At 49.7% G+C, this 22,164-nt stretch overlaps 1 protein-coding gene across 1 annotated transcript in view; it reads left to right on the forward strand.

The window, feature by feature from the left end:
- Window positions 1-22,164, forward strand: part of LOC119978323 — a 492,194-nt gene that overhangs the window by 208,852 nt on the left and 261,178 nt on the right. The window contains exons 8-10 of the mRNA XM_038819870.1: window positions 9,515-9,768; window positions 9,862-9,981; window positions 10,909-11,050. Coding sequence (XP_038675798.1) covers window positions 9,515-9,768; window positions 9,862-9,981; window positions 10,909-11,050 — 516 coding nt within the window. The remainder of the gene's footprint in view (window positions 1-9,514; window positions 9,769-9,861; window positions 9,982-10,908; window positions 11,051-22,164) is intronic.

Genomic DNA, 22,164 nt, shown 5'->3' on the forward strand with positions numbered 1-22,164 from the left:
ACCCATCCATCTGGCCGCCACCCATTGGCAGCCCACACATGACAACACCCAGTCGTCTCCAGGGGGGCCGCGATGCATACCCCAGGCAGGGGTCGTGCCAGCCGACGGTAGCCCTGGCAATAGGGATGGGCACCAGGGCCAAAGGCCCTCATTGTGCCTGCCACCAACGGGGCCAGAGGTGAAGGGATGGGCGGGGGAGGACGTACAGGGGCAGAGTCCGCAATGCTAACTGGGGCCACAGTGTACTCGTTGGATATGGTTGGGAAAAAAGGTACTCACCATGCTAACATGTCAGCCTTTCACCCCATGCAGACAATGGATATTGGAATTCAACCAGCAATGGTGGCCTTCCTGCTAGTTGCCACAGCCCTGGGGGATGTCCTGTGACTGTACGAACTGGAACTGTTCGAGGAGGAGGGCGCTGCAGCAGCGGAGCGTGCAGCATCGGAGCGTGCCGCAGAGGAACACGAAGCAGCCGCCCAGGCTGGAGAGCAAGCTGCCCAAAAGGTGAAGAGGAGAAGGTGCCAAGGAGGCAATGCATGAGACCGGGCTTGCCATCAAAGTCACTGGCTGAGCAGAGACAGTGCAACATATCTGCCAAATGATGGCACATCTGGCACCGCGGGGGTATGGGAGAGGACACCTGCTCCCAGTTGCTGCCAAGGTGACGGTCTGCCTGAACTTCTACGTGACAGGGTTCTTCCAGGCGCTGAGTGGGGACCTGTCTTGGATCTCACAGACCTTGGTGCACAGGTGTATCAGTGCCGTCAAAATCCCATATGCCCTGGCAGCTCAACTCCATCCAATTCAAGGTGGACCAAGTCCACCAGGATGCACTGGCGATGCACGACTGTACGTTGCGGGAAGCTACCGTTAGTGAATTTGCGAGTTGCCTGGTCGCCGCGAAGTCAAGCGTACCCCCTTCTAATAGGTGTTGACAGTTGTACGCCGACTGCATGCCCGTAACGAAAGCGCCCCTGATTAAGAGTTCTATGTGTTCCACGGCCGAAACTGCCTGGCAATCGCATTTCCTTGCCAGTATGTGTAGGGCTCGCCAGAAATCGTCTAATGACTCACCGGAGAGTTGTTGCCGCGTGGATAGGAGGTGCCTCGCGTAGAGTTTGTTGATCGGCCGGACGTATTCCCTTTCAGAAGCGCCATGGCCTCAGTGTAGTTGGGCGCATCCCGGATAAGGGGAAAAGCATCGGAGCTCACCCTAGAGTACAGGATCTGGAGTTTCTGTACTTTTGAGGGCTTTTCTGTAGCTGATGCGATGTAGGCTTCAAAGCAAGCTAGCCAATTGTCGAAGGCCACCCACCTTAGTCTGCAGAGTGACACCTGTCGTATGGGTGCCGTCACCCATCCATCTGGCCGCCACCCATTGGCAGCCCACACAGGACAACACCCAGTCGTCTCCAGGGGGGCCGCGATGCATACCCCAGGCAGGGGTCGTGCCAGCCGACGGTAGCCCTGGCAATAGGGATGGGCACCAGGGCCAAAGGCCCTCATTGTGCCTGCCATCAATGGGGCCAGAGGTGAAGGGATGGGCGGGGGAGGACGTACAGGGGCAGAGTCCGCAAAGCTAACTGGGGCCACAGTGTACTCGTTGGACATGGTTGGGAAAAAAGGTACTCACCATGCCTTTCACCCCATGCAGACAATGGATATTGGAATTCAACCAGCAATGGTGGCCTTCCTGCTAGTTGCCACAGCCCTGGGGGATGTCCTGTGACTGTACGAGCTGGAACTGTTCGAGGAGGAGGGCGCTGCAGCAGCGGAGCATGCAGCATCGGAGCGTGCCGCAGAGGAACACGAAGCAGCCGCCCAGGCTGGAGAGCAAGCTGCCCAAAAGGTGAAGAGGAGAAGGTGCCAAGGAGGCAATGCATGAGACCGGGCTTGCCATCAAAGTCACTGGCTGAGCAGAGACAGTGCAACATATCTGCCAAATGATGGCACATCTGGCACCGCGGGGGTATGGGAGAGGACACCCGCTCCCAGTTGCTGCCAAGGTGACGGTCTGCCTGAACTTCTACGTGACAGGGTTCTTCCAGGCGCTGAGTGGGGACCTGTCTTGGATCTCACAGACCTTGGTGCACAGGTGTATCAGTGTCGTCAGAGTCCCATATGCCCTGGCAGCTCAACTCCATCCAATTCAAGGTGGACCAAGTCCACCAGGATGCACTGGTGATGGGGTTCGTCGGCATCGCCGGGATTCCCGGGGTCCAGGGGCGATCAATGGGATGCATGTCCACCTATAAGCACCAGCAGATTACAGATGCTCTGCATAATCCGAAAGGTGATCCACTCGATGAAGGTGCAGCTAATATGACTCTGTGCCCGATACCCAGGCAGTGTGCGTGGCGCCTTCATCCTGGCAGACTCGATGATTTCTGACATGTTCAAGGCGCCCCCCTCGGGCTGGTGGGTGGTCACCTGGGCAACAAAGGTTATACACTGCCCTCGTGGCTGGTGAGACCTATCCAGAGGCCCCAGACTGACATGGAGGCACGCTACAACATCCATGCAGCGACCAAGAGCGCGATCGAGCAGTGCTTCGGCCTCCTGAAGCTGCGGTTCAGGTTCCTGGACCGCTCTGGCGGGGCCCTCCAGCATGATGCTGAGACGTTCGCCCACATAATGGCGGCCTGCTGTGTCCTCCACAACATCACACAGCAGTGGGGTAACATTCTGGAGGAGGAGGAATGCCAGGCCTCGTCCAACGAGGAGGATGCAAAGCAGGGCGCGGATGGGCAGGACATGGGGCCCAGGCAGGCACAGGAAGCCACACGACGTGTGCACCAGGGCCAACGCACACTGGATGCCCTGATCGTCTCCAGGTTCACCGGGGGGTGGGTGGGGGGGGGGGGGGGGGGGTGGGTGGTGAGGGGGGGGGTGCACGGGAGGTGGTGGTGATGGGTGGGACTGGCCAGGGGCACGGACATCACATCCCATGCCCTCACTCCCCTCCCTGGCCACCCCCGCCTACAACGCCCTCCCAAGTACATTCCTGTCATGCAACGGGGTGGGGGTCCTTGGGCGGCAATAACGGGGTCTGGTCCATGGGATGGAGGATGATGACAACCCCGCTCTTTGATGAGCTCTGGTGCTCCACATCGTTTGACAATGTCTGACTCCTGTCCGCTGTCGCACTTTTAACCGACCACTTGGGTGATCCCTGCATGTGAGCTGGCCATTCCATCACACTGTGATAGTCACCACTGTTTGTATAATACGTATGTGAGAGGTAATACGGTAAGGCTCCTATACTACAGGTATGGGGGTAGATTCCTGCCTGATGGCTCCGCCCAGTAGGTGGAGTATAAATGTGCGTGCTCACCGAGCTGCAGCCATTTCGGCAGCAGCTGCAGGAGGCAACACATCCCTGCTTAATAAAGCCTTGATTACTCTATACCAGGAGTTCTCAACCTTTTTTAACCCATGGACCCCTTTTCCTCTTAATTTTTTTTTTGTGGCCCCCATATAGCCATTCCACAAAAAAAAAGCTTCTTATATGCTTGGTAAACTAATCCTTATATTTTGTCCGATGACTAAAGTCCATCTACCTTACCGCGAGGGTTGGAAACGGATTAGCGGTATTTTCGTACGTTGCCAAACTTATTCTAATATGAAAAGTAATGAAAAAAACTTTTTACTGACTAAATTGAATTAAATTACTCTAAAAATAACCAATTCATATCAAATATACACAGTTTCTAGTGATTGCTGTTATAAATCATTCATTAAACTTGTCAGGGAGAAACGATGGGTGATTTTCACCTCCGTTTGTTCTAGGTAACTTTAAATTTACGACACTGTCAAATGTAAAGTTTTTTTCTTCTACTTGATTGCCATAAAAAATTCATAGCTACATGAATATTTCTACTTTTAGTATTTTAATATGGTGTAGATTACTGTAAAAATTCAATTCTCAGTAATAACAGTTGTTCTGAAGTAGAATTGCTCTATGGACCACTAAAATATCACCGTGGACCCCCAATTCGTTTTTTTTTGTGTGGACCCCCAGTAATGTTACATGGACCCCCAGGGTCCATGTGGACCCCGGTTGAGAACCTCTGGTCTAGATAGAACATGTGATCGGCGCAGGCTCGAAGGGCCTGTTCCTGTGCTGTATTGTTCTTTGATCTTTTTGTTGTTTGAAATGGTTATGCTTTTCCCTAGCTAAATCAGCACCCTGTTCCTCAAAGGAGGTGAGGTCTAGGTTTTCAGCCGCATCTCCTCCAATCTTGGGCAGTTCCGTTCTGTTCCTTGTCTGCTAAAAGACAGAAGGATTGATTGTGATCAAGTGGGTGCATGACCAGTTCAGGAGCAGACATGCCTATTGTCAAGAAACAGAGGCAGTTTTAACCAATCTGCGTTTGTATTGTCAGATATTATAAATAAGGTATAGATTTCAGTGAGTTTTATTTAGTGCTTCAGTGTAAGAAATGTTAACAGTCCAGTGAGATTCATAGAGCATACAGTGCAGAAGGAGGCCATTCGGCCCATCGAGTCTGCACCGACCCACTTAAGCCCTCACTGCACCAGCAACATTCCAACGGTTTATGTCTCAAGTAGTAAGAAGTCTTACATGTTAAACAACGATATTTGCCTGTATGGGGTTTTTTGTTTAATTTCAAACTGTGTCTGTATTGTGCTTAGGGAATTTATGCCGTGAAATGCAAAAAAGTATGACGAAAGTCTGAGCTGTTGGTAAGCAACCATCGGCCACTTTTAAGTTACAAAGACCTTTTGAATGCAGTTTGAGAGGAAACCACTCTTACGCCTCCAGCAGAAGCAGGAAAATGGAGTAATGGAAAGAAAGCAAGTCCCAGAAACTAAAGAACAGATATTTCTAGAAACCAGGGAATGAAAAGAGAGGTCCTAAGAAGATTGAAGCCAAAGGAACTGGAATTTGAAAAAAAATACTGTTAATTGGAATTCATGGAGAAAGCAGAGAAAGGGCTCGGAGTTAAAGAGAAACTGCAGTAACCAGATTTAAAGTGAGGAACTAGACATCAGAGGGAAATCAAACATTTGGTGTCATCTTAGGACAGCCTGCGAAGCAGTAGCATTCTATTGGTTTGGTTGAATACTTTAGAGATTGTGTGTGAGCTTAAATGCATGTGGCATTTTAAGGCAGGTGAATACTAAAAGGAGAGTTAGAAACCCTGGAAGTGGATCCACGCTGAAGACAGCTAAGGAAAGCATTGTTTGAAGAAGATTCTACCGCATGTCTTTTCGAGAGTGGAATTTGGGGAGGGGGAATTTAAGCAAAGGTCACATTAGTTTAATTATGGCAGCATCTGACATTCAGAGTGGGGTGTGTGTGGGATTGTAACACTGTTGCCTCTGTTGAGCTTTCCTCATTAAGTGATTAACAAGCTGTTTGTCAATCTTATTGGAGTGGCGGTCAGCAACACCACCGGGGGTAGTGGCCTTGCTGGGTGACTTATATGACATTCATCGGCTGGAAAAGATAAAATGTGAGTTAAGAGGTTCAGTGGAGGGTTTCGAAGCAAGGTGGGGAATGTTCATTACCGTGTTTGAGGAGTTGTTTGTCACTGGTGCTGAGGGGCGGGAGGGCGAAAAAGGGGAAAGATTTGTACAAACGATATAGTTGTGTGTTGGGAAGTTTGTTTCTCGAATATTTTATGTGTTGTAACTTTTCAAATACATTTGGAAGAAAATACATTTTTTTAAAAAGCTGTTTGTCTTCTAACTTTTATGTGATTAGAGATTAAAGTGGCTGGCACATATTCCCAATGATATCACAACCACATGTATGTGACATCCATCTGCACAACTCTTAATTTCTAACCTTCTAACCCTGATGCCCACCTGAGAGTAAAAGTAGATGGTGCACTTACCCTGACGGAGTACAACAGATCATTCATCCTCTTATGGCACTGCAGTCCCGTTCTTTTCTAGGCTGCATGTGTGCTTTTCACCATGTAAACTCCTGTGGTTAGATGGCAGAAGCTGCTGCTTTCATCTGGATAGACTGGAGGAGAATATCCAGGGAGGCATTGCTGAAACGTGGAGTTGAAGGTTGCTTTTCTCTCTGATACATGTCTGGGAGACAGCTTTTGGAGCTCCAGGCCTGCAATGAGTGAATGGCTGTATGGGTGCACCTTAAATATGGTGTCCGCACCTCCAACTCAATGTGGTGCCAGCAAGGATGAAAAATTATTGCCTGTCTTTTGTGAGGGCACGAAGAATCCAGCATGAGTTTGTACAGTCAAACAGAAAATAGGTTTATTGACAACAATATGTGCACAGTGCCAGTAGTTCACGACTGGCTAACTCACAAGCCGGCACCGCACTGCCCAGCTCTATACAGTTGCACTGCTAATGATTGCCCCTCCCCCCCGCATTTGGGGAGCTCATAAAAGCAAATTACTGCGGATGCTGGAATCTGAAACGAAAGGGAAAATCTCAGCAAGTTTGGCAGCATCTGTAGGGAGAGAAAAGAGCTAACGTTTCGAGTCCGATGACTCTTTGTCAAAGCTAACAGACAGAAAGTGGAAAATATTTATACTGTGGAGTAAAAATGAAAGATGAGTCAGAGCCACAGAAACCCAGGGAAACTGGGTGCTAATGGCCACAGATACCAAGTGGAAAGAGTGTTAATGTCAGTCCCCAGAGAGGACAAAAGATGTGAAAGGTCAAACAGCAGAGAAACTTAACATCAGAGGATGAACTGTAAGTGCGCGGGAGGGGAAAGGGGAAGCAAAGAGGAGAAAGGTGCAGGAAAGGTGGATAAACTGGGGGGGGGGGGGAATTAAATGTATATAAAAGAAATAAAGAAATGGTAAAAGACAGTTAAAATTAAATGCAAACAAATGGGTCAAGGTGGGACTGATTATCTGAAGTTGTTGAATTCGATGTTCAGGCCGGAAGGCTGTAGTGTGCCTAACCGGAAGATGAGATGTTGTTCCTCCAGTTTGCGTGCGCTTCACTGGAACATTGCAGCAGGCCAAAAACAGACATGTGGGCATGGGAGCAGGGTCTTGTTAAAATGGCAAGCAACAGGAAGGTCAGGATCCTGAATGCACGCAGACCGAAGATGCTCAGCAAAGCGATCACCCAGACTGCGTTTGGTCTCTCCGATATAGAGGAGACCACATTGGGAGCAGCGAATGCAATAGACCAGATTGAAAGAGGTGCAAGTGAAACACTGCTTAACCTGGAATGAGTGTTTTGGGCCTGGAATGTTAAGCATGGAAGAGGTAAAGGGGCAGGTGTTACACCTTCTGCGATTGCATGGGAAGGTGCCATAGGTGATGGGAAAGGTACTGAGTATGGTGGAGGAGTGGACTAGATTGTCTCGGAGGGAACGGTCTCTGCGGAATGCTGACAGAGGGAGTGAAAGGAAGATGTATTTGGTGGTGGCATCACGCTGGAGTTGGCGAGGATGAAATGTGAGAACGAGGGGGACTCTATCCTTGTTCTGGGAGGGAGTGGAGGGGGCGAGGGTAGTGGCGCGGGAGATGGACCGCACACTGTTGAGGGCCCTGTCCACAACTGTAGGTGGGAAATTGTGGTCGAGGAAGAAGGAACACATTTTCGAAGCACCACTTTGGAAAGTGGCATCGTCGGTACAAATGCGACGGAGGCGAAGGAGTTGAGAGAAAGGGATGGAGTCCTTACAGGGTGTAGGGTGCGAAGAGCTGTAGTCCAGATAGCTGTGGGAGTCAGTGGGCTTGTAGTGGATATTAGTGGATAGTCTATTGCCGGAAATGGAGACAGAAATATCAAGGAAAGGAAGGGAAGTGTCTGAGATAGTCCAGGTGAAAGTGATGGAAGGGTAGAAACTGGAAGCAAAGTTGATGAATTTTTCCAGGTCTGGGCGAGAGCATGACACGGCACCAAAATAGTCATCAATGTATCGATAAAGGAGTTGTGGCAGGGGCCCCGGATAGGCCTGGAACAAGGAATGTTCCACGTACCCCATAAAAAGTCAAGCGTAGCTGGGACCCATGCGGGTACCCATTGCTATACCTTTGATTTGGATAAAGTGAAATGAGTTAAAGGAGAAGTTGTTGAGAGATAGAACGAGTTCAGCCAGGCGGAGGAGAGTGGTGGTGGATGATGATTGTCCGGGTCTCTTTTCGAGAAAGAAGCGAAGGGCTCTCAGGCCATCCTGGTGTGGGATGGAGGTGTAGAGGGATTGCACATCCATATTCCCCAAGGAACGTGGGGCAACTGTCATATGAGTACCTTTAGTAAATGGGTGTTTATAAATGGTATGTATATAAATATCTGTAATGAGAGTATTTTTAAGAAATGGGTGTTTGATACTGCAGTGATGTCAGAGAGTGGGTGGAGCTGGACTGTCTGTCAGCTTTTTACTTTTGTTTTAGACTGGTTTGCTGCAGGCTGTATTTTAGTTTAGTTTTCGGTGTTGGAGCTAAAGCCAGACCAAGCAGGTATACTGCTGTTCTCTCTGCCATCAAAAGACTATCTCTTGATCATTTGGTGAATTCAGAATTATAAATGTTCTCAGTAAATGTAAACCTAATGTGCTTCTTTTGAAAGATTTTTCTTCTGTCCTCTGGGTGTTGTTTGGGAAGTTATTAATCATTACTTAGTGTTGTATTCTTTGGGGGTTATATTTGAATTGATGGTTGCTAAGATGTTCACTGTATGTTTCAAAAAGGTTAACTTGTGTTCATAAAGCAAAACAATGTTTATTCTAAAAAATACTTTTCCATTTCTGCTGTACCACACCTGTAGAATGGGCTGTGTGTTCCCCATACCACAATATATTAAAAGTTCTGGGTCAGGTGAACTCCATGCTCCACTTTGGGGTTCTCTAAACCCTGGCCATAACATAACCACTAATAATAATCTTTGTTGTCACAAATAGGCTGACATTAACACTGCAATGAAGTTACTGTGAAAAGCCCCTAGTCGCCACATTCCGGCCCCTGTTCGTGTACACGGAGAATTCAGAATATCCAATTCACCTAACAGCACGTCTTTCGGGAGTTGTGGGAGGAAACCGGAGCACCCGGAGGAAACCCATACAGGCACAGGGAGAATGTGCAGACTCCACACAGACAGTGACCCAAGCCGGGAATCGAACCTGGGACTCTGGAGCTGTGAACCAACAGTGCTATCCACTGTGCTACCTATCCCCAGCCAATAGGATTGGGGAGGTTATAACACCGTCCCTGCCACAAAATTCACCCCAGTGCTCATTGGTGTAATTCAATGAACAGTGCAAGATCACGCATATTTAGTCATCGCATTCCCTCCTTGTCTCATGAAGCGGGAATCGCACCCTGACCTCAAAACGTAGACTTCAGAGTGGAGGATTCAGCTCCATGTAACAGACCAGAATGTAACTTAACAAAACGTACCTACATATTTTCTGAGTTAAAAGACAAATTATATTCGCCAAAGTAACTAGAATCCTCATTTTTACGAATTTAATTATTGTAAACTTCGTAGAGCAGCTTATGTTGGTAGCAAACTAAGATTGTGTAAAATTGTACAATTTCTTTGACAGATGGAGATGAAAAACTAAGATACACATTTGCAATCTTGTATGTGCAAGAACGTTCTTACCAAGTACAGAAACCATCTGGAGTTCATCAAACTCATCTTGCATTAAAAGTGCCAACATTTTCTCTCATGGGGGTTATTGTTGACAAACAATCACCGTTTGCATTCCATAGTGTGGCAATGATTTATCAAATACCGTCTACTGATGCTCAAATTCTCCATGTCTATGTTGTTCCAAATGACTTCTCAATAATACAGGTACTATCAAAATATATCACATTTGATAGTTTTGCAGAATTTTTCTCATTAGATTTTGAATTACAAAAAAATTTTTCATCTTTCCTTTTGCAGGCAGTTCACATGCAGGAATCTCAATCTAAGATGCTAGAGTATCCTTCACAGATACAATCACTCTACTTTGGCAGAAAGTATTCTCTACTTAGCTCAGCAGTCGTTCTGATAACACCAGAAGTAAGTTGCAGCACTAAGGTACAATTGAAAATTGTGTTCTGGAAAATGTTACTGTCTTGTAAACCTGAGAAAGTTGAAAATTGAACTGAATAGAAATGTAAAGACCTTGGGGATGGAAAAGAGACCTTATTTAATTTTTTTGGGAGAGCTCTCTGTTTAGCTTTATGGAAGTTGGAAACAAAATTGTGCAAAGTGAGATTCACTTTCAGATACTGCAAGTCTAATTTTTCTGTGCCATGGAGGAAATATTTTGTTCGGTGCGTGGGTTGCAAACCAGACTTGTTCCATTTTGGATTTTTGTTGCTTGCAATATATTGTAAGTATTTGAGAGAAAATAATTTGACTACTTGTTTTTAAAATGTACAAAGATTTAGATTTTGAACATTTATCTTCCCAATTTTAAGATGAGGAAAAGAATAATAGGGAAAAATTCCTTTTTGTGGAGCTTGTGGATGCTGATTTCCTAGATGGAAGGAGAGTAAAAGAAGTTGAAATCCATTATGTAAGGTTTCCACACCAACTATGTAATGCTAGGATTTCTTCAGCATCTCTATGTTGGTGAAATTGATTCTCAACTTGGAAGTAGATTCAGGCCCAGCATATGCATCAAAATGAGGGAAGATCTTGCCTGCCAAAGAGTGGAACTGCACTGTAGTGCATGTGTGTTCAGCAAATAACCCATGACACGAAAATCGCTCCCTCCCCTGTATGAACTGAATCTTTTCAGTGCCTAAAATGGAAATACTGCCTAATACCTCTGCACACCCAGCAAGGATGTAATTCGTATGCTCTAAACAAGTGAAGATTTACCGTTTGAAATTTTACCTTTTGCATTTTTGCAGTTCTTTTGTACATTATACACTTGCTTGTAAATCAGTTTTACAAACAAAATTTGGTAGAAATTAGTACCAATTATATTTGTTGCAGGAACTTAAATTTCATTACATTGACATGGATTCAAAGCAGCTGTTCTTTGAAGTACTTATTAAAGACGATCATAGTGACCTTGAATTAAAACTCACAAAGAGGAAGAAGATCGATCCTTTATGGAAAACCAAACTGAAAGTTGGTAAGTATTAAAAAAGTTAGAAAACTTGCTTATACAAAACTTCATAACAATTAGCTGATCTTCCATAGTATTGCACACAAAAAGGTTTTTTAATATATATTTTTCTTGGAGTTTTTCCATTTTAACAAACAATGCAACAAAACCTCAGCACAGAAGAAGACAGGACAGCAACAGGCATGTACCAGAACACATCTCCCTCAGCACCAGCTATACCACAGGCATCAATAACACATTATGACATCCTTTTCTCGGATACGAGACCTGCCTGATCCTTAGCAGCAACCAATGACGAATTCTTAAGCCCCACAATAACAGAAATAAAAAATGACAGAAAAAATTTGCAAGGTCACTAGAATATTTTACACACAACCACCAGGCGCAGCAAAAGGGCAGCATGGTAGCATGGTGGTTAGCACAATTAACTCACAGTTCCAGGCTCCCAGGTTTGATTCCCAGCTTGGTTCACTGTCTGTGCGGGGTCTGCACGTTCTCTCCGTGTGTGCGTGTGTTTCCTCCGGGTGCTCCGGTTTCCTCCCACAGTCCAAAGATGTGCAGGTTAGGTGGATTGGCCATGCTAAATTGCCCCTAGTGTCCAAAATTGCCCTTAGTATTGGGTGGGGTTACTGGGTGATGGGGATAGGGTGGAGGTGTGGGCTTGGGCAGGGTGCTCTTTCCAAGAGCCGGTGCAGACTCGATGGGCCGTATGGCCTCCTGCACTGTAAATTCTATAAAAACCCTAAACTTGGGCATAGTATAGAAAGATCATCATTCCACACATTTGTATAAGACTAGCAAATATTCATATTATTGGTTCGGATTATAACCAAGGTGGTAAGCATTTCCCTCCACACTAGCCCGTGAGAGGATAAAAAAGGAATCAAGCAGAAGGTCACAGGATAATAGGAACCAGGATACAGCCATGAGCCTATGATCCCCTAGCACACACCCCACACCGCAAGACCAAAATGAAAAGGGAGAAAGCTGCTCAATCAAAACCTTGCTCAGCACATCCCGGGAAAAAGGAAAATCGCAAGCATGAGGGGGCAACAGGATACCAACACAGTATAAGACCTGGCCCAACTCCGTACCCCCTCACACCTAGGAGTCAGTAAAACAAGAATCCAAGTCTCAGCAACCCTCACTCCTCTCTAACCAAGTCCAATGCAGCCCCGTCGGAACTAGAAGATTCACGTCATCCTCAACTGAGGAGACCCCATCACTAAGGAGAAGAAGAATCAAGACACCCAACAACTGGCCGTGCAGGGAGGCTACACGCCCCTTGACGCAATAAGGGAAATTACCCGAGACAGAATGGGCGGGATTCGTCGTTGGCTGATGCCGGAATCGGGAAATGCGGAGAATCATTTTTGACACCAAAATCGTGGTGGGTACCGGTTTAATGCCAAATCACAATTCTCCAGTGCTTCGTCAGCGGCTTCAATGCATTCCACTCTGCATATACAGTGAATACCCTCGGCATATCATTAGTGGGCCTCACCCAGTATTCTCTGGGGACGCCGCAAAATTCCACCTCCACCAGGGTGAATTCCCGATGGTGAAGTTCACTTGTTCACTTTAAAAATTGTGAAATTGGCGCCATGGCTGATGAGGGAGAGAGAGAGGTAGGGCACGGAGAGGCGCGACTGTGGGCTGTCGATCCTGATACTGGCTGGGATGGCGGATTGGGGCCCTGCCAGGACATGGGGAGGAGGGCGACGGTGGACGGACCGTGAAGCCGGCGTGACCCCCCACTAGACTGGGGCATTATCCAGACATGGGCCGCCATTTCCTCGGCTTGCAAGTCAGCCATCTTGCTGTGCACCCCACTGACCATTCACCTGGCCCCAGGTTCTGAAAAGTGTCACTGGCCGTCTGGGTGCCTCCACCCGCACCCCATCACTCACTCTCCACCCCATCATACCACCACCCCCCCTAACTGGCTGGCATCCACCAGCAGGGCATGATACGGCCCATCCAGGACAATGACCACTGTAGTACCTATGGGTGGAGGACCATGGAGCGTACTACTGGCAAGGGCAGTGCCAGCTAACGGTGCCCCTGACAGCAGGAAAATGTGCCATGGTGCCTCCCTGTTCTGGCCACTTCCCACCAAATGCACCAGGGACAGGAGGGGAGGAGTCCGAGGTGCTGCAGTGTTCCGGCACCTCCCGTGCGGGAGTCACCGGCATGGGCCCCATTTTCTTCTCCTACCTTGGGGTGTCCGATACCTATGGGATGGGGGTGGGAGCATAGCTATATTCTGAGGCTAACCGCCACCTGGTAATGCCGTCTCGGCCAGTGATGTGTCCATAGAGCAGAGGGAGTGGACCACCTCTGTCTGGCACTGCGCCACATCACCCATTGACTGTGCCACTACCTTCTGGGTCTGTACTAGGGGTTCTGGCTGTTGCCGCGGCTGTACACCAGAAGGGTCCACCCCATCACCAGTGGGTCCTGCAAAACACAAGACAAGATGCCTGATGAGACAGAGGGCCAGGGAGTAGTGGGTGTGATGTCAGGGTGGTGTTGGGGGGGGTGGGTGTTGACACTTGTGGCACGGGGACCCGCAACTCAGTGGGGTCTCACTTCCTCACTTAAAGCCAATCTCCAGCCCGGCGACTGCCCTTTCTTTGGAACTGCCGCCCACGTTCAGGGTCTGCCACAGTGAGGGGCTGCAGGTCCGGTGGTCCCTCTCCAGTCTTCTTCTATTCCATGTGGTTATGAGCAGCTTTCTGCTCATAACCACATGGAATAGGTGGTGGGAAAACAGAAAACGCAGTGTTAGACAGTCCGACAACTCTTGTAGCCCAGGGGGTGGATAGCTGGTAGCTTCAGTGGCGAGGGTTCCCGGCCATTGCGGCCGGTATGGGTCTGGCATGTGGTGGAGGATGGGGGTTCGGCCGCCCTCCTGGTGCAGGGGGGTGGAGGTACGGGTGTGTGGGACGAGGGCTGTTCATAGATCATAGAATTTGCAGTGCAGAAGGAGGCCATTCGGCCCATCAATCTGTACCAGTCCTTGGAAAGGGCATCCTACTTAAACCCACACCTCCTCTCTATCCCCGTAACCCTGGGTTCAGCGCTGCCTACTCACCCTGGCCGCCCTAAAGAGGTTGTGCAGTGTTTTTATGGCACTGTAGGCTGGTCCGGATACTGTTTCTGATGGTGCTGACGGTCCCTGCCACTTGCACCCAGGCTCGGCGAAAGGCAGCGGCTGGCAGCCTACCTCCTGGGCTGGGGTTCAGGGTGGCCTGCCTCTCCTCCACGGCATCCAAAGTCTCTCAAGCTCGGCATTAGTGAATTGTGGGCTGCTGTTCTTGTTGCCATCTTGTTGGCTGTGTTGGCGTGTGTGGGGATGAAGGGTGTATACGCAGCTGCAGCTTGTCAGCCTCCTGTTTGTCAATCGCAAATCCAGAACCGGTACTCATTGGAATTGATTGTGTTCTATTTGGTGCCAGTGCTAGCCCCTGAACAGTTGCTGAATCGGTCCAGATGCGGCACCAGTTTGGCCCGTCGTGGAAGTCCATGAATTCTGATCTAACCTCAGGAATGGAGACTTGCCGAATATACCCCAACTGGACCTACAACAGTACACCAGCTATCCAAGTAAGGATAAGAAACCACCATAAGAGAGGAGCACCAGGATTAGCCAAATGATGCCAGACATGGACCAGCATTGCAAACCATGACAAAAAGGATACTAGGGGCAGAGCAGTGTAGCCTGATCTCAGACGTAAGCACTGTGCTCCCCCCTCCCCTCCACAGAGGATGCCTGACATTCAGGAAGGAGGACATTTAGGAAGCCACTATGTAAGATCACCTGGGGGAGTGCGCCTAACCCCCCACTTCGGCCTATTCTCTAAATGAAGAACCAACACAGTTCCACAGCATACAGACTCTCACGCTCACCCTGACACCCACAGGCTACCAATGAACGGTTTCTATCTCCGGGTGAACCCTTCCATCGACGACCTTGAGGTAAATTTAATTTTCTCCAGCCTAAGGAAATCCAGGAGGTCGCTCACCCATACCCTCGCCTCGGAGGCTCCGTACCTCCACTCCAACAGGCTCCGTCTCTGGGTCACCAGAGAAGCAAAGGCCAGAATTCTGTCTATCTCACCCCCAGCACTCCCGGGTCTTCCGACACTCCAAACAATGCCAATTCTCGACTCGGGACCACCTTCACCTCCAGTGCCTTTGATATCACGGCAGCGAACTCCGGCCAAAATCCCTGCAACTTTGTGCAGGCCCAAAATATGCCCCCCCTCGCCCCGCACACCGCCCACACTTATCCTCCACCCCATCAAAGGACCTACTCACTCGACTCACCGTCATATGCACCCTATGGACTACATTAAACTGGATGAGACTCAACCTGGCGCACGAGGAGGACCCATTCACCCGTCTCAAAGTTTCTCAGCCTCCAGCTCACCCCCAACTTCTCCTCCCAATTTCTCTTAACTACTCGTATCGGTGCGCCCTCCCAATCCATCAATTCATTATATGTCTCTGACACCCTGCCCTCTCCAACCCCTGTTCTCAATAGCACCTTGTCCTGCAACCCTGGGGGCGGCAGATCAGGAAAGGACGGCACCTGCTTTCTCACGTAGTTTCATAAAGGACGGCACTTGCTTTCTCACGTAGATCCGCACCAGTAAGTATCGGAACCCGTTTCCGCTGGGCAACTCATACTCATCCACCAGCCCTTCCAAACTTGGGAAGTTGCCCTCCACGAACAAATCTCCAAACCGCTCAATCCCCGGCCGCCACCCTGAAATCCCCCGTCCAGTTCCCCCGGAGCGAACTTGTGATTCCCACAGATCGGGGCCCAAACCGAGGCTTCCTCAAGCCTCAACTGCTGTCGCCACTGCCCCCACACCCTCAAGGGTGCCACTACTACTGGACTTGCGGAGTATCTGGCCGGCATGAACGGCTGAGGCACCGTCAGTAACGCTCCCAAATTAATACCCTTGCACGAGGTTGCCTCCATCTGCTACCAAACTGACCCCACTTCCTTACCATGGCTATATTTGCTACCCAATAATAAATAGTTGATAGGGCCAACCAGCCCCCCTACTCCAACAGTGCCTTCTTTACCTAAGGGGCCTTCCCCGCCCACATAAATCCCAATATCAATGAGTTCACCTTCTTGAAAAAGGCCTCGGGGATAAAAATTGGGAGGTTCTGGAAAGCAAATAAAAACCTCGGGAGCACAGTCATCTTTACGGACTGCACCTGGCGCACCAGTGACAACGGAACACATTCCACCGTTTACATTCATCCTTCATTTGCTCCACCAATTGAGTCAGATCCAACTTATGTAATTAATCTCACCCCCGCACCACCTGGACACCTAAAATTTGCTCCCACTACCATAAACTGCAGCTTTCCCAGTCTCCTCTCCTGCCCCCTCGCCTGAATCGGGAAGGCCTCACTCTTTCCCATGTTTAATTTGTACCCTGAAAAACGGCTGAATTTCACCAAAATGTCCATGATACCCCCTATGCTTTCCAGTGGGTCCGATATTTTCAACAGCAGGTCGTCCACATACAGGGACACCCTGGGCTCCAACCCCACCCCTCGCACAATCTTTTTCCAGTTCCTAAGCACTCTAAGCGCCATCGCTATAAGACCATAAGACTTAGGAGCAGAATTAGGCCACTCGGCCCATCGAGTCTGCTCCACCATTCAATCATGGCTGATATTTTTCTCATCCCCATTCTCCTGCCTTCTCCCCATAATATATCTATGTCTTAAAGACACTCACTGATTTGGCCTCCACAGCCTTCTGTGGAAAAGAGTTCCACAGATTCACCACCCTCTGGCTTAAGAAATTCCTCCTCATCTCTGTTTTAAAAGATCAAGCTTTTAGTCTGAGATTGTGTCCTCAGCTTCTAGTTGTTCCGACAAGTGGAAGCATCGTCTCCACGTTCACTCTATCGGGGCCTCGCAGTATCCTATAAGTTTTAAAAAGATCCCCCCCTCGCCAGTGGCACTGTCGCCAAGGAGAAAAGCAATGGGGCGAGTGGGCATCCTGCCTCATCCCCCAGTATAACCTAAAGTACCCCAAACTCACTCAATTTGTTCTTACACTCACCACAGGCGCCCGGTACAACAATCAAATCCAATCTACCTGCCCAACCAGAACCGCCCCAGCATCTCCCACTTTATCCAATCAAAGGCCTTTCCGCGTCCATCGCGACCCCCACCTCCACATTTCGGCCCTTCGGGGGCATCATGATGGCATTCAGCAGGTGCCTGATATTGGCCGACATGTGCCTCCCTTTTACGAATCCTGTCTGGTCCTCCACATCACCTCGGCACACAATCCTCAATCCGCGAGACCAGAATCATAGCTGGGGTTTCTGATCTTTTAGCATTAATATGTTAACAAAATTAACATATTGGCCCTCCAGACTGAGCAGTCTGCTTGCTGTCCTTAATAGGATGGGAAGTGAAAAAGTGACCAATCAGGTTGCGATCAGCATGAAAATAACTGCTGCTTTGGCAATTGAGCACTTTGGACCCCATTTGGTTTTAATGTTAGGGTCTCAACGTCTACAGCAAAATCCTGCTTATGAAATGGTTTCTCTCTCTCCATAGATAGTTGCTAATGTGCTGGGTCTTTTTTTATTGATCGTATTTGTTTCAGACTTCCAGCATTTGGAGTGTTTTACTTTTGTATGAAAATTTAAGATACTTGTGTTCTCACACTCCCTAAATTTGGTTACTGTAACAGCTGCTGACACAATTAATATATGGAGTGGGAATGTCTGTCGGCCGACAATGGAATTGGGAAACCGGGTGATTGGGCGGAGAATCGGTTCTGACGCCGAAAGCATACTGGGTGCTGGTTTCATGCTAAATTGCAATTCTCCATCGCCTCAACAGCGGCGTCAATGCGGTCCAGTACACATATGCAGTAACATCCTTGGCATATCATGACCCTGTATTCTCCGGGGCTTCCACGATTCTCCGCCTCTGCTGAAGCGAACTCCTTGAATGAGGTTCACCTGAGGAAGAGTAGTGCTCCGAAAGCTAGTGTTTGAAACAAACATAGAACATAGAACATAGAACAGTACAGCACAGAACAGGCCCTTCGGCCCTCGATGTTGTGCCGAGCAATGATCACCCTACTTAAACCCACGTAACCCGTATACCCGTAACCCAACAATCCCCCCATTAACCTTACACTACGGGCAATTTAGCATGGCCAATCCACCTAACCTGCACATCTTTGGACTTTAGCACATGTTGGGCTTTAACCTGGTGTTGTAAGACTTCTTACCATGCTCACCCCAGTCCAACGCCGGCATCTCCACATCATCACTGGGAGTGAGTTACAAGTTACTCTTTTTAAATTGGCTTGAGTTGACTCCCCCTCCCCCACCTCCTTTGAGTTCAAAGTAGATTAAGGTGACTGACACTTAACTGCCAACCAGTTATATGAGTAGATGGGGCAGCACTTGTTGACCTTCACTGCTGTGGTGAATTATATGCCTAGTAATTTACACTGTATTGCCTTGCATGTATTGTGTCCTTGTGGGCTCTGTATGTGAGCCGTTGCGTGGTTCTGCCCATAGGGGGAGATGAAGAGTTTATACTGGGCTCCACCCTTGGCTCTGCCCATGGCTTCTCCCACTAACCGGAAATATAAAGCACAGCAGCCGTAAGCCTGCTCTCAGTTCCTCTGGTCGCAGGCTGGCTTAGTTGTAAGACTATTAAAACCACAGTTTACTTCCAATCACGTGTCTAGTGAATTGATGATCACATCAACTGCTCAATTCTAGATTACTGGGAAATGGAGGCAGCATAGGGGGGAGGTGAAGGCTTCAGTTTGGTCCTCGATACGGGGGAACCACCGGTTTTTACCAGGGAGGATGGTCGGAGGGTTTTTGAGCTGGCACAGGGCAGGTATCAGGCGGATGGGGGACCTTTTTCTCGATGGGAAGTTTGCGACCTTAGAGGAGTTGGAGGGGAGGTGGGTCTCCTCCCAGGGAATACCTTCAGGTATATGCAGATTAGGGCGTTTGTTAGGCAGCAGGTGGCTGAGTTTCCACTGTTGCCGCCAAGGGGGGTTCAGGACAGGGTGCTCTCAGGGACGTGGGTCGGTGAGGGGAGGATCTCGGCAATCTACCAAGTGATGCAGGAGGGGGAGGAGGCCCCGGTGGAAGAGCTGAAAGAGACGTGGGAGAAGGAGCTGGGAGAGGAGATCGATGAGGGGACGTGGGCGGATGCTTTGGGGAGAATGAATTCCTCCTCTTGCGCGCGGCTTAGTTTAATCCAACTAAAGGTGGTGCATAGGGCACATATGACTGGGACAAGGCTGAGCCGGTTCTTTGGGGGAGAGGAAAGGTGTGGCAGGTGTTCAAGGAGCCCAGCAAACCACACCCACTTGTTCTGTGCGCGTCCTGCGTTGGAGGACTTTTGGAGGGGTGTTGCGGGGACTTTGTCAAGGGTGGTTGGCTCCAGGGTGGAGCCGGGCAGGGGGCTCGCAATTTTCGGGGTGGCATCGAAGCCAGGAGTGCAAGAGGCGAAAGAGGCCGGTATTCTGGCCTTTGCATCCCTGGTAGCCCGGCGCAGGATTCTTTTGCAGTATAAGGATGCAAATCCCCCGAGCGCGGAATCCTGGATCAACGATATGACTGGGTTCATCAAACTGGAGAGGATCAAGTTTTCCCTCAGGGGATTGGTCAAAGGGTTCTTCCGGCGGTGGCAGCTGTTTCTAGACATCCTGGCGGAGCATTAGGGCGTGGTCAACTTCAGCAGCAACCCGGGGGGTGGGGTGGGGGGGGGATGGCTGGGGGGGGGTTGCTTGTTCGCTTTGGTGGATGGGTGTGCGGTTTCATGGTTTCAGGCTCATTATTTTTGTTAATTTATTGCTTTTGTATTTGTGGGGGGGGGGTTACTGTTTTTCTTTTTTTTGTTGGTTAAAATTTGTTGAAAATTTGAAGAAAAATTATTTTTAAAAAACCAATTCTAGATTAATTTACATTCCTGAAATTTAAAAAGAACACTCTTACCGATTGAATTTAATTCAATTCCCACCTAGCTTCAAATTCCCAAACTCACTTGATGTACCATCAATTGGACTCGAGTCGTGAAGAAGTTCCAAATATCAGGCTTTAATGAACTAGTTGTGTGCCCGGCAGTAGACTTACGGAGAAAGGCCGACTGCCGGCTGCTACGGGTTCTTATACCCTGCCTTGTAGGAGAGGCTACTGGCCTCTCGGCCAATCGGCGAGCAGTCACATGACTGACTTCAGCAATTGGCAGAGAGACACATAACCTGCCTGAGTCAATGGGCAGCGAGACCTCTGCACCAATGGCAGCACTACTCTGAGGTACCGTAAACCTCCTAGTCATACCACCACATTCACCCCTTGTGGAGAAAGAAGCCGGGGGAGGAGACGAGGAGAGGAGTGGGGGGGGGGGGGGGGGGGGGGGGCGTCGAACTGGTAGTATGACTAGAGAGAACGAGGTGTACCGAGATGTCTGGTGGCTGCCCGCTGGCCCGCGACGAATGTACAAAAGAGCAACAATACCGCGCACAATGCACTTATGAACAATCGAGGAACGAACAAGGAAAAAAAAACGAAAAGGAAGATGCAACAGTGTACAGGGGAAAGCTGAACAACACGAAGAGTCCGACAAAAAGTCCAGTGGAACATAAAATCGACTTGATCAGTCTGACGGGTGCCTTCAATGTCCTGCTGGACCTGCGCAGCAGCGTCGGTGACGTTGGAGCGGTGGTCGTCTGCGACTCCGGGAGCGGCGGTCGTGGTTCTGTGTCCGTACCCCTGGTCGGTGCTAGCGAAGCTCTGGCCGGGGGAGAGGGTTCCTGTGCGCTGGGTTGCGGGGGCGCTGGGGGGGCTTGGGACTGGGAGGAGGGGTGTTGGTGTGGGGGGTTGTGGTCGCATGCCGGCGGGTGCCAGGTCCCGAATGGATACCGTGTCCTGCCGTCCGTCGGGATACTCCACGTACGCGTACTGCGGGTTAGCGTGGAGTAACTGGACTCGTTCAACCAACGGGTCGGACTTGTGCACCCACACATGCTTCCGGAGCAAGTTGGGCCCGGGGGTGGCCAGCCAGGTCGGGAGCGGGGATCCTGAGGACGACTTTCTGGGGAAAACAAGAAGACGTTCATGAGGTGTTTGGTTCGTGGCAGTACAGAGGAGAGACCGAATCGAGTGGAGGGCGTCTGGGAGAACCTCTTGCCAGTGGGAGATAGGGAGATTTCTGGACCGTAGGGCCAGTAGGACGGTCTTCCAGACCGTACTGTTCTCCCGCTCGACCTGTCCGTTAGCCCCGGGGTTATAACTGGTCGTCCTGCTAGAGGCGATGCCCCTGCTGAGCAGGAATTGACACAGCTCGTCACTCATGAAAGAGGACCCCTGGTCGCTGTGGATGTATGCGGGACGCCTTTAGCAGATGCGCTTGCTTGGGGCGGTAGAAGTGTGGCTTGCACTCCGCGCAAATGTGGCAGTCCCTAGTTACAGTCCTGACCTCCTCGATGGAGTAGGGCAGGTTGCGGGTCTTAATGAAATGGTAGAAGCGGGCTACTCCTGGAGGGCAGAGGTCCACGTGGAGGGTGCGGAGGTGGTCTATCTGCGCGCTGGCGCAGGTACCGCGGGACAGGGCATCAGGAGGCTCGTTGAGCTTCCCAGGACAATACAAGATATCGTAGTTGTACGTGGACAACTCGATCCACCACCGCAAGATCTTGTCGTTCTTGATCTTGCCCCTCTGTGCATTATTGAACATAAAGGCCGCTGACCGTTGGTCTGTGAGGAGGTTGAACCTCCTGCTGGCCAGATAGTGCCTCCAGTATCGCACAGCTTCGACAATGGCCCATGCCTCCTTTTCCACCGAGGAATGGCGGTGTTCGGAAGTGTGGAGGGTCTGGGAAAAGAAGGCCAAGGGTCTGCCCGCTTGGTTCAGGGTGGCTGCCAGAGCTACATCGGACGCATCGCTCTCGACCTGGAATGGGAGGGACTCGTCGATAGCACGCATCGTGGCCCTTGCAATGCCTGCTTTGATGCGGCTAAAGGCCTGGCGGGCCTCCATCGACAGTGGAAACGTGGTGGATTGGATGAGGGGGCGGGCTTTGTCGGCGT

Source organism: Scyliorhinus canicula, chromosome 1, assembly GCF_902713615.1.
Source record: "Scyliorhinus canicula chromosome 1, sScyCan1.1, whole genome shotgun sequence".
Classification (NCBI taxonomy): domain Eukaryota; kingdom Metazoa; phylum Chordata; class Chondrichthyes; order Carcharhiniformes; family Scyliorhinidae; genus Scyliorhinus; species Scyliorhinus canicula.